Source organism: Pimephales promelas, chromosome 12 (assembly GCF_988280905.1).
Source record: "Pimephales promelas chromosome 12, fPimPro1.hap1.1, whole genome shotgun sequence".
Classification (NCBI taxonomy): domain Eukaryota; kingdom Metazoa; phylum Chordata; class Actinopteri; order Cypriniformes; family Leuciscidae; genus Pimephales; species Pimephales promelas.
Window position 1 is genome coordinate 12474155 of NC_142780.1, and position 16021 is coordinate 12490175.

General features: G+C 44.2%; 3 protein-coding genes across 5 annotated transcripts in view; 1 reads left to right on the forward strand and 2 right to left on the reverse strand.

Moving 5' to 3' along the window:
• The window catches only part of LOC148976950 (uncharacterized), a 175853-nt gene that overhangs the window by 89548 nt on the left and 70284 nt on the right, over nt 1-16021 (forward strand). The window lies entirely within an intron of this gene.
• LOC148976962 (zona pellucida sperm-binding protein 4-like) lies at nt 967-3280 on the reverse strand. Its single transcript, XM_089118153.1, has 8 exons — nt 2431-3280; nt 2164-2351; nt 1993-2090; nt 1764-1921; nt 1495-1687; nt 1282-1429; nt 1122-1194; nt 967-1043 (listed from the first exon to the last, which is right to left on the reverse strand). Exons 1-8 carry the CDS (start codon nt 3263-3265, stop codon nt 967-969), a joined length of 1770 nt encoding a protein of 589 aa, XP_088974279.1. The 5' UTR covers nt 3266-3280.
• LOC120494950 (zona pellucida sperm-binding protein 4-like) lies at nt 13519-15792 on the reverse strand. Its single transcript, XM_089118154.1, has 8 exons — nt 14987-15792; nt 14720-14907; nt 14549-14646; nt 14320-14477; nt 14051-14243; nt 13834-13981; nt 13674-13746; nt 13519-13595 (listed from the first exon to the last, which is right to left on the reverse strand). Exons 1-8 carry the CDS (start codon nt 15672-15674, stop codon nt 13519-13521), a joined length of 1623 nt encoding a protein of 540 aa, XP_088974280.1. The 5' UTR covers nt 15675-15792.

The following is a 16021-nucleotide window of genomic DNA, read 5'->3' on the forward strand; positions in this document are numbered from 1 at the left end:
CAACAGTTAAGGGATTAATGCTTAAATAAAGTCTACTTTTCAATAAACATTACTCAGACTAGCCTGGAATAAAACCACTATCACCCTGTACTCATCCTTTATCCCAAGATATGATTCTATACTTGTGACAAAAAAAGAAAAAAGCATTACAAAAAGCCAACAAGTGACCTTAAAGGGGGTTTGGCATCAATATATGCAGTTATGCTTGTCCAGACAAAAAGTCTTATGTAAAGCCTCAAACAGCCAGTAGCTAAAACCTTCATTTGATATGTGGAACATCAACAGGGGCCCAAATTAACAACTAGAACTTGGCAAATTGTAAAGTTAAAGAGGCTACGTGCGTTTCCTGAAATTTAAACTTGCGACTGACACCTGTGGCCAAAAAACAGAACTGCTCTCGCAACGCGCGCTTTTACGTGCACACTTCACTAGTCATCTGCTGCAAGGAGGTCAACATTGTTTACAGAGGTAAGAACATTGTTTGAGATAAAGTGTTCTGCTTGCGAGTGTAGGCTACTTGCTGACTAGCGGTGGCGGCAGAGTGATCTGAAACGTTTTAACATGAAAGCGCTTGACGTCACATCCGCAGACAGCGCGGGAAGAGTCCGACCCGACAGAAAATAGGAAAGATAGGATACAGGCTTATAGGTGCACCCACTGTGAGCGGACAAGGTGTCAGTATGATCATCAGGAGATGTTTTAGTCATAAAATGGTAAAATAAAAAGGGTATTGTTACGTTTATTTTGGGGGGGGGGGAAAGCTGCATATAGCTTCTTTAAATGGCTTAGGCAGAAACTTGGCTTGTTTAGGTCAAGAATCCCAATGCACAAAAGAAAAAGGCTTAGTAGTGCAGCCCTAGAAAGTCAAACTGAGAACAGTCAGTCATGAAACATCCAACTCCAGTCAGAAATGAACACCAAAGAGAAACATGTTGAGTTTCATGAATTTTATTAAAACACCAAATTTCACTTGACCAGGTTAACTTCTCCACTAGAAACCACAGTTTGCCCACTAGAGATGGTCTTGACGTGCACGTCTCTTCCTGTAAAAAGTGGTAGAAGCATGAGGGGCATTTAAATAAGTTCTCGGTTCCTGAAGTCAACTTACGGCAAACACTCACTTTTCCTAGTGCAGCTTTGCTCACAGGAGCCAGAGGAGGGATGGCACACCGCTGTACTACAGTGGATGAAGATCTAACAGAGGGGGGGAAAGGGTTAAGCCGTAGAATACACTGTAAAAAGCGCTAATATTAAGGGTTGAGGTAAGGCTGCAGAGCATACGGTTTCCTGCAGAGGAGCCAGTGATGCTGGATCTACAAATGTGAACATCTTCACAACAAAGCGCTTGTAGTGGGTAGGGAACTGAAGACCAGATGATCCAGCCACTGGAACCAATGTGGTCAGGTAACGATCATCCTGGTAAGGGCATCTGAAAGGTAAAGAGGCAGTCAGAAGTTTATCCACATTAGATGGATAAAGACGGGCCTTACTCACCCATCAACCAGAAGATCCCATTGGGGTAGACTGAGTGGACTGGGGGTTGATGTCGCCCAGCAACGTCCCAGCATCAGGACAATGTTGGGGTCGTTCCTCTCCAAAATGTGCACCTCAACATACACAGGCTCCCGCAGGACTTTTGTAACTGGATAATCTGCGTCACTGTAGTAGGACGTGTACGCCTCGTCCCCTGAGGAAGAATGCAGGGTTTAACTAGAAACTGGAATTTTAGAAAGAATTTAGGCATGCTTGGGACAAACCCTTACCTTCTGCACAGCCTTTGGTGACACATTGACCATTTGCCAGTCTAAGCTCCACCCTGAGGGGTCCAGGCGCAGCTACTGGTGGAGGTGGAGGAACGGTGTTGACCTCCACAACCAGAGCTTCCACAGAGGTACCAGAGTACCTACACTGGAAGAGAAGCCTGGGCGACAAACAGTGAGCTTGTAGCATTTGTCATTGATTCACATTTATGATAAAGCATACGTCACTTACTCAAAATGGCTGTCCCTTGTGATGGAACCAAGTGGTCCGACAGCCACTTCATATGAGGAGGTCATTCTGTTTTCATACACCACATAGCCACTGTCCTCCTGCAAATAGTAACATTGTTGGCATGTAATCCATTCTAAGCCATGCAGAACAAAACCACAAGAAGCTACTCACCATCATGCTTGTGCCACATGCAGTGACTGGGAACTGGTATATAGCAAAGAAAGGTGTGGATCCCACAGGACTGCAAGCTGGATCATTTCCACCCAGGAGACGGACTGAATCCAGGCTCAATCGAGGCAGCGTAACATCTCTAGCCACCACCACCACAAACTGACCATCTCTTATACACTGGACAGTCACTGGAATGAGTTACAAGAGCAGGTTAATGCAGAGGACCGGTGTAACATGAATGCCTCTACATTGACTCTACACTCTTACCTGCCTTCCCATAGTAACACTGCTGTCCATTAAAGCAGCAGTTGATAGCAGCACACTCAGCACCACTGATACCAGGTGGTCCACATTGGATCTGCTCATAATCAGCTACAGTACATTTGTCAAGGGGCTCTGCCTTCACCACTGGGTACTTAGGGTGAAACTGCTGAGGAAACCGTTGACTAGCTTGCTGTTGAACTGACTGAGAAAACTCTTGACCTGCTTGCTGTTGAACAGACTGAGGAAACTCTTGACCTGCTTGCAGTTGAACTGACTGAGGAAACTGTTGACCTGCTTGCAGTTGAACTGACTGAGGAAACTGTTGACCTGCTTGCAGTTGAACTGACTGAGGAAACTGTTGACCTGCTTGCAGTTGAACTGACTGAGGAAACTGTTGACCTGCTTGCTGTTGAACCTGCTGAGGAAACTGTTGACTACCTTGCTGTTGAACCTGCTGAGGAAACTGTTGACTAGCTTGCTGTTGAAACTGCTGAGGAAACTGTTGACTAGCTTGCTGTTGAAACTGCTGAGGAAACTGTTGACTAGCTTGCTGTTGAACCTGCTGAGGAAACTGTTGACTAGCTTGCTGTTGAACTGGCTTTTGAACTTTCTGAGGAAACCATTGATTAGCTTGCTGTTGAACTGGCTTTTGAACTTTTTGAGGAAACCATTGACTAGCTTGCTGTTGAACTGGCTTCTGAAACTGCTGGTTAGTTTGCTGGAACATCAGAGCTTGAGGATTCCGGGGCAGATCACTCCACTTTGGAACAGCATGACAGAAAGCACAGAACCAAACACAAATTGCCAGAGACTGAACAGCAGACCAACTTCCTGCCATTGTTCAACAGCTAGTCACACTGCTGAGATGCAGCCCTTTGGTCTTTTTGTACTCTACAGACTTTGGGTAATTAATGATAATCCCTCCCTCTACATTAATAGTCATGATTCTCCAGACTTGCACCCCAGAGTGGGAGTTTACGCAACTAGGTGATTCCATTTTTACTTGTTTTTTCCACCCATTTGAACATACATAAAACCACATTGAGCTTTTTTTAGAATAGTATGCCAGTACAATTTCTGCCATTCTGAATTCAGCCTTATTTTTTCCCCGTCAGTAGCTGAATATTATATTAGATGTTTTAGCTATTCTGGATTGATTTTTTCTTCGAAACACATCATAGAGTTCTCGTGGCAACAGGCCTGTATATTCAGGGTATGATTCAATAACAACGATGTGCTAAAAAGAGAAACGTTTTTCCTTTTGATATTTTCGTGGGCGGATGACAACATAGGATGACCACCTCTCCCGCATTCTGCGGGACAGTCCCGAAATTGTGAGTTTTGTTCCGCAAGACACAAATAGTATCCTGCATTTCAGTTATGTTTGTATTATGATAATTTTTTTTCCATCCCTAAAATTACAATACCACAGAAGAAATATAATAAAAACTGTGCATGACATTTCAAAATCTATTTGTGCAGCCATCATGTTCAAGCTGTGAAAATAATCAACATACGCAATCGTAGAGAGGTTTTCCCGCTTACGACAACTAAATGGACAGCGCAAAGAAATAAGCGCAGCCCACAAAGTCTGTAAACAAAGATATACCAGCAAGAATTTCATCTCACATTCTGGATAAGAACCTCAAAAGCTGCTTAAATTGATGATTCAAAGCATGTAATCATCCATCCCTTTGCCAAATATTTTCAACAAACATGCACCGATGCCATGGTTGCTCAAGCGCCACATATAGAATTGGTCGAACAACTTGCGATACAACAGTTAAGGGATTAATGCTTAAATAAAGTCTACTTTTCAATAAACATTACTCAGACTAGCCTGGAATAAAACCACTATCACCCTGTACTCATCCTTTATCCCAAGATATGATTCTATACTTGTGACAAAAAAAGAAAAAAGCATTACAAAAAGCCAACAAGTGACCTTAAAGGGGGTTTGGCATCAATATATGCAGTTATGCTTGTCCAGACAAAAAGTCTTATGTAAAGCCTCAAACAGCCAGTAGCTAAAACCTTCATTTGATATGTGGAACATCAACAGGGGCCCAAATTAACAACTAGAACTTGGCAAATTGTAAAGTTAAAGAGGCTACGTGCGTTTCCTGAAATTTAAACTTGCGACTGACACCTGTGGCCAAAAAACAGAACTGCTCTCGCAACGCGCGCTTTTACGTGCACACTTCACTAGTCATCTGCTGCAAGGAGGTCAACATTGTTTACAGAGGTAAGAACATGGTTTGAGATAAAGTGTTCTGCTTGCGAGTGTAGGCTACTTGCTGACTAGAGGTGGCGGCAGAGTGATCTGAAACGTTTTAACATGAAAGCGCTTGACGTCACATCCGCAGACAGCGCGGGAAGAGTCAGACCCGACAGAAAATAGGAAAGATAGGATACAGGCTTATAGGTGCACCCACTGTGAGCGGACAAGGTGTCAGTATGATCATCAGGAGATGTTTTAGTCATAAAATGGTAAAATAAAAAGGGTATTGTTACGTTTATTTTGGGGGGGGGGGGGGAAGCTGCATATAGCTTCTTTAAATGGCTTAGGCAGAAACTTGGCTTGTTTAGGTCAAGAATCCCAATGCACAAAAGAAAAAGGCTTAGTAGTGCAGCCCTAGAAAGTCAAACTGAGCAGTCAGTCATGAAACATCCAACTCCAGTCAGAAATGAACACCAAAGAGAAACATGTTGAGTTTCATGAATTTTATTAAAACACCAAATTTCACTTGACCAGGTTAACTTCTCCACTAGAAACCACAGTTTGCCCACTAGAGATGGTCTTGACGTGCACGTCTCTTCCTGTAAAAAGTGGTAGAAGCATGAGGGGCATTTAAATAAGTTCTCGGTTCCTGAAGTCAACTTACGGCAAACACTCACTTTTCCTAGTGCAGCTTTGCTCACAGGAGCCAGAGGAGGGATGGCACACCGCTGTACTACAGTGGATGAAGATCTAACAGAGGGGGGGAAAGGGTTAAGCCGTAGAATACACTGTAAAAAGCGCTAATATTAAGGGTTGAGGTAAGGCTGCAGAGCATACGGTTTCCTGCAGAGGAGCCAGTGATGCTGGATCTACAAATGTGAACATCTTCACAACAAAGCGCTTGTAGTGGGTAGGGAACTGAAGACCAGATGATCCAGCCACTGGAACCAATGTGGTCAGGTAACGATCATCCTGGTAAGGGCATCTGAAAGGTAAAGAGGCAGTCAGAAATGCCTTACAGCACACTAGATGGATAAAGACGGGCCTTACTCACCCATCAACCAGAAGATCCCATTGGGGTAGACTGAGTGGACTGGGGGTTGATGTCGCCCAGCAACGTCCCAGCATCAGGACAATGTTGGGGTCGTTCCTCTCCAAAATGTGCACCTCAACATACACAGGCTCCCGCAGGACTTTTGTAACTGGATAATCTGCGTCACTGTAGTAGGACGTGTACGCCTCGTCCCCTGAGGAAGAATGCAGGGTTTAACTAGAAACTGGAATTTTAGAAAGAATTTAGGCATGCTTGGGACAAACCCTTACCTTCTGCACAGCCTTTGGTGACACATTGACCATTTGCCAGTCTAAGCTCCACCCTGAGGGGTCCAGGCGCAGCTACTGGTGGAGGTGGAGGAACGGTGTTGACCTCCACAACCAGAGCTTCCACAGAGGTACCAGAGTACCTACACTGGAAGAGAAGCCTGGGCGACAAACAGTGAGCTTGTAGCATTTGTCATTGATTCACATTTATGATAAAGCGTACGTCACTTACTCAAAATGGCTGTCCCTTGTGATGGAACCAAGTGGTCCGACACCCACTTCATATGAGGAGGTCATTCTGTTTTCATACACCACATAGCCACTGTCCTCCTGCAAATAGTAACATTGTTGGCATGTAATCCATTCTAAGCCATGCAGAACAAAACCACAAGAAGCTACTCACCATCATGCTTGTGCCACATGCAGTGACTGGGAACTGGTATATAGCAAAGAAAGGTGTGGATCCCACAGGACTGCAAGCTGGATCATTTCCACCCAGGAGACGGACTGAATCCAGGCTCAATCGAGGCAGCGTAACATCTCTAGCCACCACCACCACAAACTGACCATCTCTTATACACTGGACAGTCACTGGAATGAGTTACAAGAGCAGGTTAATGCAGAGGACCGGTGTAACATGAATGCCTCTACATTGACTCTACACTCTTACCTGCCTTCCCATAGTAACACTGCTGTCCATTAAAGCAGCAGTTGATAGCAGCACACTCAGCACCACTGATACCAGGTGGTCCACATTGGATCTGCTCATAATCAGCTACAGTACATTTGTCAAGGGGCTCTGCCTTCACCACTGGGTACTTAGGGTGAAACTGCTGAGGAAACCGTTGACTAGCTTGCTGTTGAACTGACTGAGAAAACTCTTGACCTGCTTGCTGTTGAACAGACTGAGGAAACTCTTGACCTGCTTGCAGTTGAACTGACTGAGGAAACTGTTGACCTGCTTGCAGTTGAACTGACTGAGGAAACTGTTGACCTGCTTGCAGTTGAACTGACTGAGGAAACTGTTGACCTGCTTGCTGTTGAACCTGCTGAGGAAACTGTTGACTACCTTGCTGTTGAACCTGCTGAGGAAACTGTTGACTAGCTTGCTGTTGAACCTGCTGAGGAAACTGTTGACTAGCTTGCTGTTGAAACTGCTGAGAAAACTGTTGACTAGCTTGCTGTTGAACCTGCTGAGGAAACTGTTGACTAGCTTGCTGTTGAACTGGCTTTTGAACTTTCTGAGGAAACCATTGATTAGCTTGCTGTTGAACTGGCTTTTGAACTTTTTGAGGAAACCATTGACTAGCTTGCTGTTGAACTGGCTTCTGAAACTGCTGGTTAGTTTGCTGGAACATCAGAGCTTGAGGATTCCGGGGCAGATCACTCCACTTTGGAACAGCATGACAGAAAGCACAGAACCAAACACAAATTGCCAGAGACTGAACAGCAGACCAACTTCCTGCCATTGTTCAACAGCTAGTCACACTGCTGAGATGCAGCCCTTTGGTCTTTTTGTACTCTACAGACTTTGGGTAATTAATGATAATCCCTCCCTCTACATTAATAGTCATGATTCTCCAGACTTGCACCCCAGAGTGGGAGTTTACGCAACTAGGTGATTCCATTTTTACTTGTTTTTTCCACCCATTTGAACATACATAAAACCACATTGAGCTTTTTTTAGAATAGTATGCCAGTACAATTTCTGCCATTCTGAATTCAGCCTTATTTTTTCCCCGTCAGTAGCTGAATATTATATTAGATGTTTTAGCTATTCTGGATTGATTTTTTCTTTCGAAACACATCATAGAGTTCTCGTGGCAACAGGCCTGTATATTCAGGGTATGATTCAATAACAACGATGTGCTAAAAAGAGAAACGTTTTTCCTTTTGATATTTTCGTGGGCGGATGACAACATAGGATGACCACCTCTCCCGCATTCTGCGGGACAGTCCCGAAAATTTGAGTTTTGTTCCGCAAGACACAAATAGTATCCTGCATTTCAGTTATGTTTGTATTATGATAATTTTTTTTCCATCCCTAAAATTACAATACCACAGAAGAAATATAATAAAAACTGTGCATGCCATTTCAAAATCTATTTGTGCAGCCATCATGTTCAAGCTGTGAAAATAATCAACATACGCAATCGTAGAGCGGTTTTCCCGCTTACGACAACTAAATGGACAGCGCAAAGAAATAAGCGCAGCCCACAAAGTCTGTAAACAAAGATATACCAGCAAGAATTTCATCTCACATTCTGGATAAGAACCTCAAAAGCTGCTTAAATTGATGATTCAAAGCATGTAATCATCCATCCCTTTGCCAAATATTTTCACCAAACATGCACCGATGCCATGGTTGCTCAAGCGCCACCTATAGAAATGGTCGAACAACTTGCGATACAACAGTTAAGGGATTAATGCTTAAATAAAGTCTACTTTTCAATAAACATTACTCAGACTAGCCTGGAATAAAACCACTATCACCCTGTACTCATCCTTTATCCCAAGATATGATTCTATACTTGTGACAAAAAAAGAAAAAAGCATTACAAAAAGCCAACAAGTGACCTTAAAGGGGGTTTGGCATCAATATATGCAGTTATGCTTGTCCAGACAAAAAGTCTTATGTAAAGCCTCAAACAGCCAGTAGCTAAAACCTTCATTTGATATGTGGAACATCAACAGGGGCCCAAATTAACAACTAGAACTTGGCAAATTGTAAAGTTAAAGAGGCTACGTGCGTTTCCTGAAATTTAAACTTGCGACTGACACCTGTGGCCAAAAAACAGAACTGCTCTCGCAACGCGCGCTTTTACGTGCACACTTCACTAGTCATCTGCTGCAAGGAGGTCAACATTGTTTACAGAGGTAAGAACATTGTTTGAGATAAAGTGTTCTGCTTGCGAGTGTAGGCTACTTGCTGACTAGCGGTGGCGGCAGAGTGATCTGAAACGTTTTAACATGAAAGCGCTTGACGTCACATCCGCAGACAGCGCGGGAAGAGTCCGACCCGACAGAAAATAGGAAAGATAGGATACAGGCTTATAGGTGCACCCACTGTGAGCGGACAAGGTGTCAGTATGATCATCAGGAGATGTTTTAGTCATAAAATGGTAAAATAAAAAGGGTATTGTTACGTTTATTTTGGGGGGGGGGGGGAAGCTGCATATAGCTTCTTTAAATGGCTTAGGCAGAAACTTGGCTTGTTTAGGTCAAGAATCCCAATGCACAAAAGAAAAAGGCTTAGTAGTGCAGCCCTAGAAAGTCAAACTGAGAACAGTCAGTCATGAAACATCCAACTCCAGTCAGAAATGAACACCAAAGAGAAACATGTTGAGTTTCATGAATTTTATTAAAACACCAAATTTCACTTGACCAGGTTAACTTCTCCACTAGAAACCACAGTTTGCCCACTAGAGATGGTCTTGACGTGCACGTCTCTTCCTGTAAAAAGTGGTAGAAGCATGAGGGGCATTTAAATAAGTTCTCGGTTCCTGAAGTCAACTTACGGCAAACACTCACTTTTCCTAGTGCAGCTTTGCTCACAGGAGCCAGAGGAGGGATGGCACACCGCTGTACTACAGTGGATGAAGATCTAACAGAGGGGGGGAAAGGGTTAAGCCGTAGAATACACTGTAAAAAGCGCTAATATTAAGGGTTGAGGTAAGGCTGCAGAGCATACGGTTTCCTGCAGAGGAGCCAGTGATGCTGGATCTACAAATGTGAACATCTTCACAACAAAGCGCTTGTAGTGGGTAGGGAACTGAAGACCAGATGATCCAGCCACTGGAACCAATGTGGTCAGGTAACGATCATCCTGGTAAGGGCATCTGAAAGGTAAAGAGGCAGTCAGAAATGCCTTACAGCACACTAGATGGATAAAGACGGGCCTTACTCACCCATCAACCAGAAGATCCCATTGGGGTAGACTGAGTGGACTGGGGGTTGATGTCGCCCAGCAACGTCCCAGCATCAGGACAATGTTGGGGTCGTTCCTCTCCAAAATGTGCACCTCAACATACACAGGCTCCCGCAGGACTTTTGTAACTGGATAATCTGCGTCACTGTAGTAGGACGTGTACGCCTCGTCCCCTGAGGAAGAATGCAGGGTTTAACTAGAAACTGGAATTTTAGAAAGAATTTAGGCATGCTTGGGACAAACCCTTACCTTCTGCACAGCCTTTGGTGACACATTGACCATTTGCCAGTCTAAGCTCCACCCTGAGGGGTCCAGGCGCAGCTACTGGTGGAGGTGGAGGAACGGTGTTGACCTCCACAACCAGAGCTTCCACAGAGGTACCAGAGTACCTACACTGGAAGAGAAGCCTGGGCGACAAACAGTGAGCTTGTAGCATTTGTCATTGATTCACATTTATGATAAAGCGTACGTCACTTACTCAAAATGGCTGTCCCTTGTGATGGAACCAAGTGGTCCGACACCCACTTCATATGAGGAGGTCATTCTGTTTTCATACACCACATAGCCACTGTCCTCCTGCAAATAGTAACATTGTTGGCATGTAATCCATTCTAAGCCATGCAGAACAAAACCACAAGAAGCTACTCACCATCATGCTTGTGCCACATGCAGTGACTGGGAACTGGTATATAGCAAAGAAAGGTGTGGATCCCACAGGACTGCAAGCTGGATCATTTCCACCCAGGAGACGGACTGAATCCAGGCTCAATCGAGGCAGCGTAACATCTCTAGCCACCACCACCACAAACTGACCATCTCTTATACACTGGACAGTCACTGGAATGAGTTACAAGAGCAGGTTAATGCAGAGGACCGGTGTAACATGAATGCCTCTACATTGACTCTACACTCTTACCTGCCTTCCCATAGTAACACTGCTGTCCATTAAAGCAGCAGTTGATAGCAGCACACTCAGCACCACTGATACCAGGTGGTCCACATTGGATCTGCTCATAATCAGCTACAGTACATTTGTCAAGGGGCTCTGCCTTCACCACTGGGTACTTAGGGTGAAACTGCTGAGGAAACCGTTGACTAGCTTGCTGTTGAACTGACTGAGAAAACTCTTGACCTGCTTGCTGTTGAACAGACTGAGGAAACTCTTGACCTGCTTGCAGTTGAACTGACTGAGGAAACTGTTGACCTGCTTGCAGTTGAACTGACTGAGGAAACTGTTGACCTGCTTGCAGTTGAACTGACTGAGGAAACTGTTGACCTGCTTGCTGTTGAACCTGCTGAGGAAACTGTTGACTACCTTGCTGTTGAACCTGCTGAGGAAACTGTTGACTAGCTTGCTGTTGAACCTGCTGAGGAAACTGTTGACTAGCTTGCTGTTGAAACTGCTGAGAAAACTGTTGACTAGCTTGCTGTTGAACCTGCTGAGGAAACTGTTGACTAGCTTGCTGTTGAACTGGCTTTTGAACTTTCTGAGGAAACCATTGATTAGCTTGCTGTTGAACTGGCTTTTGAACTTTTTGAGGAAACCATTGACTAGCTTGCTGTTGAACTGGCTTCTGAAACTGCTGGTTAGTTTGCTGGAACATCAGAGCTTGAGGATTCCGGGGCAGATCACTCCACTTTGGAACAGCATGACAGAAAGCACAGAACCAAACACAAATTGCCAGAGACTGAACAGCAGACCAACTTCCTGCCATTGTTCAACAGCTAGTCACACTGCTGAGATGCAGCCCTTTGGTCTTTTTGTACTCTACAGACTTTGGGTAATTAATGATAATCCCTCCCTCTACATTAATAGTCATGATTCTCCAGACTTGCACCCCAGAGTGGGAGTTTACGCAACTAGGTGATTCCATTTTTACTTGTTTTTTCCACCCATTTGAACATACATAAAACCACATTGAGCTTTTTTTAGAATAGTATGCCAGTACAATTTCTGCCATTCTGAATTCAGCCTTATTTTTTCCCCGTCAGTAGCTGAATATTATATTAGATGTTTTAGCTATTCTGGATTGATTTTTTCTTTCGAAACACATCATAGAGTTCTCGTGGCAACAGGCCTGTATATTCAGGGTATGATTCAATAACAACGATGTGCTAAAAAGAGAAACGTTTTTCCTTTTGATATTTTCGTGGGCGGATGACAACATAGGATGACCACCTCTCCCGCATTCTGCGGGACAGTCCCGAAAATTTGAGTTTTGTTCCGCAAGACACAAATAGTATCCTGCATTTCAGTTATGTTTGTATTATGATAATTTTTTTTCCATCCCTAAAATTACAATACCACAGAAGAAATATAATAAAAACTGTGCATGCCATTTCAAAATCTATTTGTGCAGCCATCATGTTCAAGCTGTGAAAATAATCAACATACGCAATCGTAGAGCGGTTTTCCCGCTTACGACAACTAAATGGACAGCGCAAAGAAATAAGCGCAGCCCACAAAGTCTGTAAACAAAGATATACCAGCAAGAATTTCATCTCACATTCTGGATAAGAACCTCAAAAGCTGCTTAAATTGATGATTCAAAGCATGTAATCATCCATCCCTTTGCCAAATATTTTCACCAAACATGCACCGATGCCATGGTTGCTCAAGCGCCACCTATAGAAATGGTCGAACAACTTGCGATACAACAGTTAAGGGATTAATGCTTAAATAAAGTCTACTTTTCAATAAACATTACTCAGACTAGCCTGGAATAAAACCACTATCACCCTGTACTCATCCTTTATCCCAAGATATGATTCTATACTTGTGACAAAAAAAGAAAAAAGCATTACAAAAAGCCAACAAGTGACCTTAAAGGGGGTTTGGCATCAATATATGCAGTTATGCTTGTCCAGACAAAAAGTCTTATGTAAAGCCTCAAACAGCCAGTAGCTAAAACCTTCATTTGATATGTGGAACATCAACAGGGGCCCAAATTAACAACTAGAACTTGGCAAATTGTAAAGTTAAAGAGGCTACGTGCGTTTCCTGAAATTTAAACTTGCGACTGACACCTGTGGCCAAAAAACAGAACTGCTCTCGCAACGCGCGCTTTTACGTGCACACTTCACTAGTCATCTGCTGCAAGGAGGTCAACATTGTTTACAGAGGTAAGAACATTGTTTGAGATAAAGTGTTCTGCTTGCGAGTGTAGGCTACTTGCTGACTAGCGGTGGCGGCAGAGTGATCTGAAACGTTTTAACATGAAAGCGCTTGACGTCACATCCGCAGACAGCGCGGGAAGAGTCCGACCCGACAGAAAATAGGAAAGATAGGATACAGGCTTATAGGTGCACCCACTGTGAGCGGACAAGGTGTCAGTATGATCATCAGGAGATGTTTTAGTCATAAAATGGTAAAATAAAAAGGGTATTGTTACGTTTATTTTGGGGGGGGGGGGGAAGCTGCATATAGCTTCTTTAAATGGCTTAGGCAGAAACTTGGCTTGTTTAGGTCAAGAATCCCAATGCACAAAAGAAAAAGGCTTAGTAGTGCAGCCCTAGAAAGTCAAACTGAGAACAGTCAGTCATGAAACATCCAACTCCAGTCAGAAATGAACACCAAAGAGAAACATGTTGAGTTTCATGAATTTTATTAAAACACCAAATTTCACTTGACCAGGTTAACTTCTCCACTAGAAACCACAGTTTGCCCACTAGAGATGGTCTTGACGTGCACGTCTCTTCCTGTAAAAAGTGGTAGAAGCATGAGGGGCATTTAAATAAGTTCTCGGTTCCTGAAGTCAACTTACGGCAAACACTCACTTTTCCTAGTGCAGCTTTGCTCACAGGAGCCAGAGGAGGGATGGCACACCGCTGTACTACAGTGGATGAAGATCTAACAGAGGGGGGGAAAGGGTTAAGCCGTAGAATACACTGTAAAAAGCGCTAATATTAAGGGTTGAGGTAAGGCTGCAGAGCATACGGTTTCCTGCAGAGGAGCCAGTGATGCTGGATCTACAAATGTGAACATCTTCACAACAAAGCGCTTGTAGTGGGTAGGGAACTGAAGACCAGATGATCCAGCCACTGGAACCAATGTGGTCAGGTAACGATCATCCTGGTAAGGGCATCTGAAAGGTAAAGAGGCAGTCAGAAATGCCTTACAGCACACTAGATGGATAAAGACGGGCCTTACTCACCCATCAACCAGAAGATCCCATTGGGGTAGACTGAGTGGACTGGGGGTTGATGTCGCCCAGCAACGTCCCAGCATCAGGACAATGTTGGGGTCGTTCCTCTCCAAAATGTGCACCTCAACATACACAGGCTCCCGCAGGACTTTTGTAACTGGATAATCTGCGTCACTGTAGTAGGACGTGTACGCCTCGTCCCCTGAGGAAGAATGCAGGGTTTAACTAGAAACTGGAATTTTAGAAAGAATTTAGGCATGCTTGGGACAAACCCTTACCTTCTGCACAGCCTTTGGTGACACATTGACCATTTGCCAGTCTAAGCTCCACCCTGAGGGGTCCAGGCGCAGCTACTGGTGGAGGTGGAGGAACGGTGTTGACCTCCACAACCAGAGCTTCCACAGAGGTACCAGAGTACCTACACTGGAAGAGAAGCCTGGGCGACAAACAGTGAGCTTGTAGCATTTGTCATTGATTCACATTTATGATAAAGCGTACGTCACTTACTCAAAATGGCTGTCCCTTGTGATGGAACCAAGTGGTCCGACACCCACTTCATATGAGGAGGTCATTCTGTTTTCATACACCACATAGCCACTGTCCTCCTGCAAATAGTAACATTGTTGGCATGTAATCCATTCTAAGCCATGCAGAACAAAACCACAAGAAGCTACTCACCATCATGCTTGTGCCACATGCAGTGACTGGGAACTGGTATATAGCAAAGAAAGGTGTGGATCCCACAGGACTGCAAGCTGGATCATTTCCACCCAGGAGACGGACTGAATCCAGGCTCAATCGAGGCAGCGTAACATCTCTAGCCACCACCACCACAAACTGACCATCTCTTATACACTGGACAGTCACTGGAATGAGTTACAAGAGCAGGTTAATGCAGAGGACCGGTGTAACATGAATGCCTCTACATTGACTCTACACTCTTACCTGCCTTCCCATAGTAACACTGCTGTCCATTAAAGCAGCAGTTGATAGCAGCACACTCAGCACCACTGATACCAGGTGGTCCACATTGGATCTGCTCATAATCAGCTACAGTACATTTGTCAAGGGGCTCTGCCTTCACCACTGGGTACTTAGGGTGAAACTGCTGAGGAAACCGTTGACTAGCTTGCTGTTGAACTGACTGAGAAAACTCTTGACCTGCTTGCTGTTGAACAGACTGAGGAAACTCTTGACCTGCTTGCAGTTGAACTGACTGAGGAAACTGTTGACCTGCTTGCAGTTGAACTGACTGAGGAAACTGTTGACCTGCTTGCAGTTGAACTGACTGAGGAAACTGTTGACCTGCTTGCTGTTGAACCTGCTGAGGAAACTGTTGACTACCTTGCTGTTGAACCTGCTGAGGAAACTGTTGACTAGCTTGCTGTTGAACCTGCTGAGGAAACTGTTGACTAGCTTGCTGTTGAAACTGCTGAGAAAACTGTTGACTAGCTTGCTGTTGAACCTGCTGAGGAAACTGTTGACTAGCTTGCTGTTGAACTGGCTTTTGAACTTTCTGAGGAAACCATTGATTAGCTTGCTGTTGAACTGGCTTTTGAACTTTTTGAGGAAACCATTGACTAGCTTGCTGTTGAACTGGCTTCTGAAACTGCTGGTTAGTTCGCTGGAACATCAGAGCTTGAGGATTCCGGGGCAGATCACTCCACTTTGGAACAGCATGACAGAAAGCACAGAACCAAACACAAATTGCCAGAGACTGAACAGCAGACCAACTTCCTGCCTTTGTTCAACAGCTAGTCACACTGCTGAGATGCAGCCCTTTGTCTTTTTGTACTCTACAGACTTTGGGTAATTAATGATAATCCCTCCCTCTACATTAATAGTCATGATTCTCCAGACTTGCACCCCAGAGTGGGAGTTTACGCAACTAGGTGATTCCATTTTTACTTGTTTTTTCCACCCATTTGAACATACATAAAACCACATTGAGCTTTTTTTAGAATAGTATGCCAGTACAAT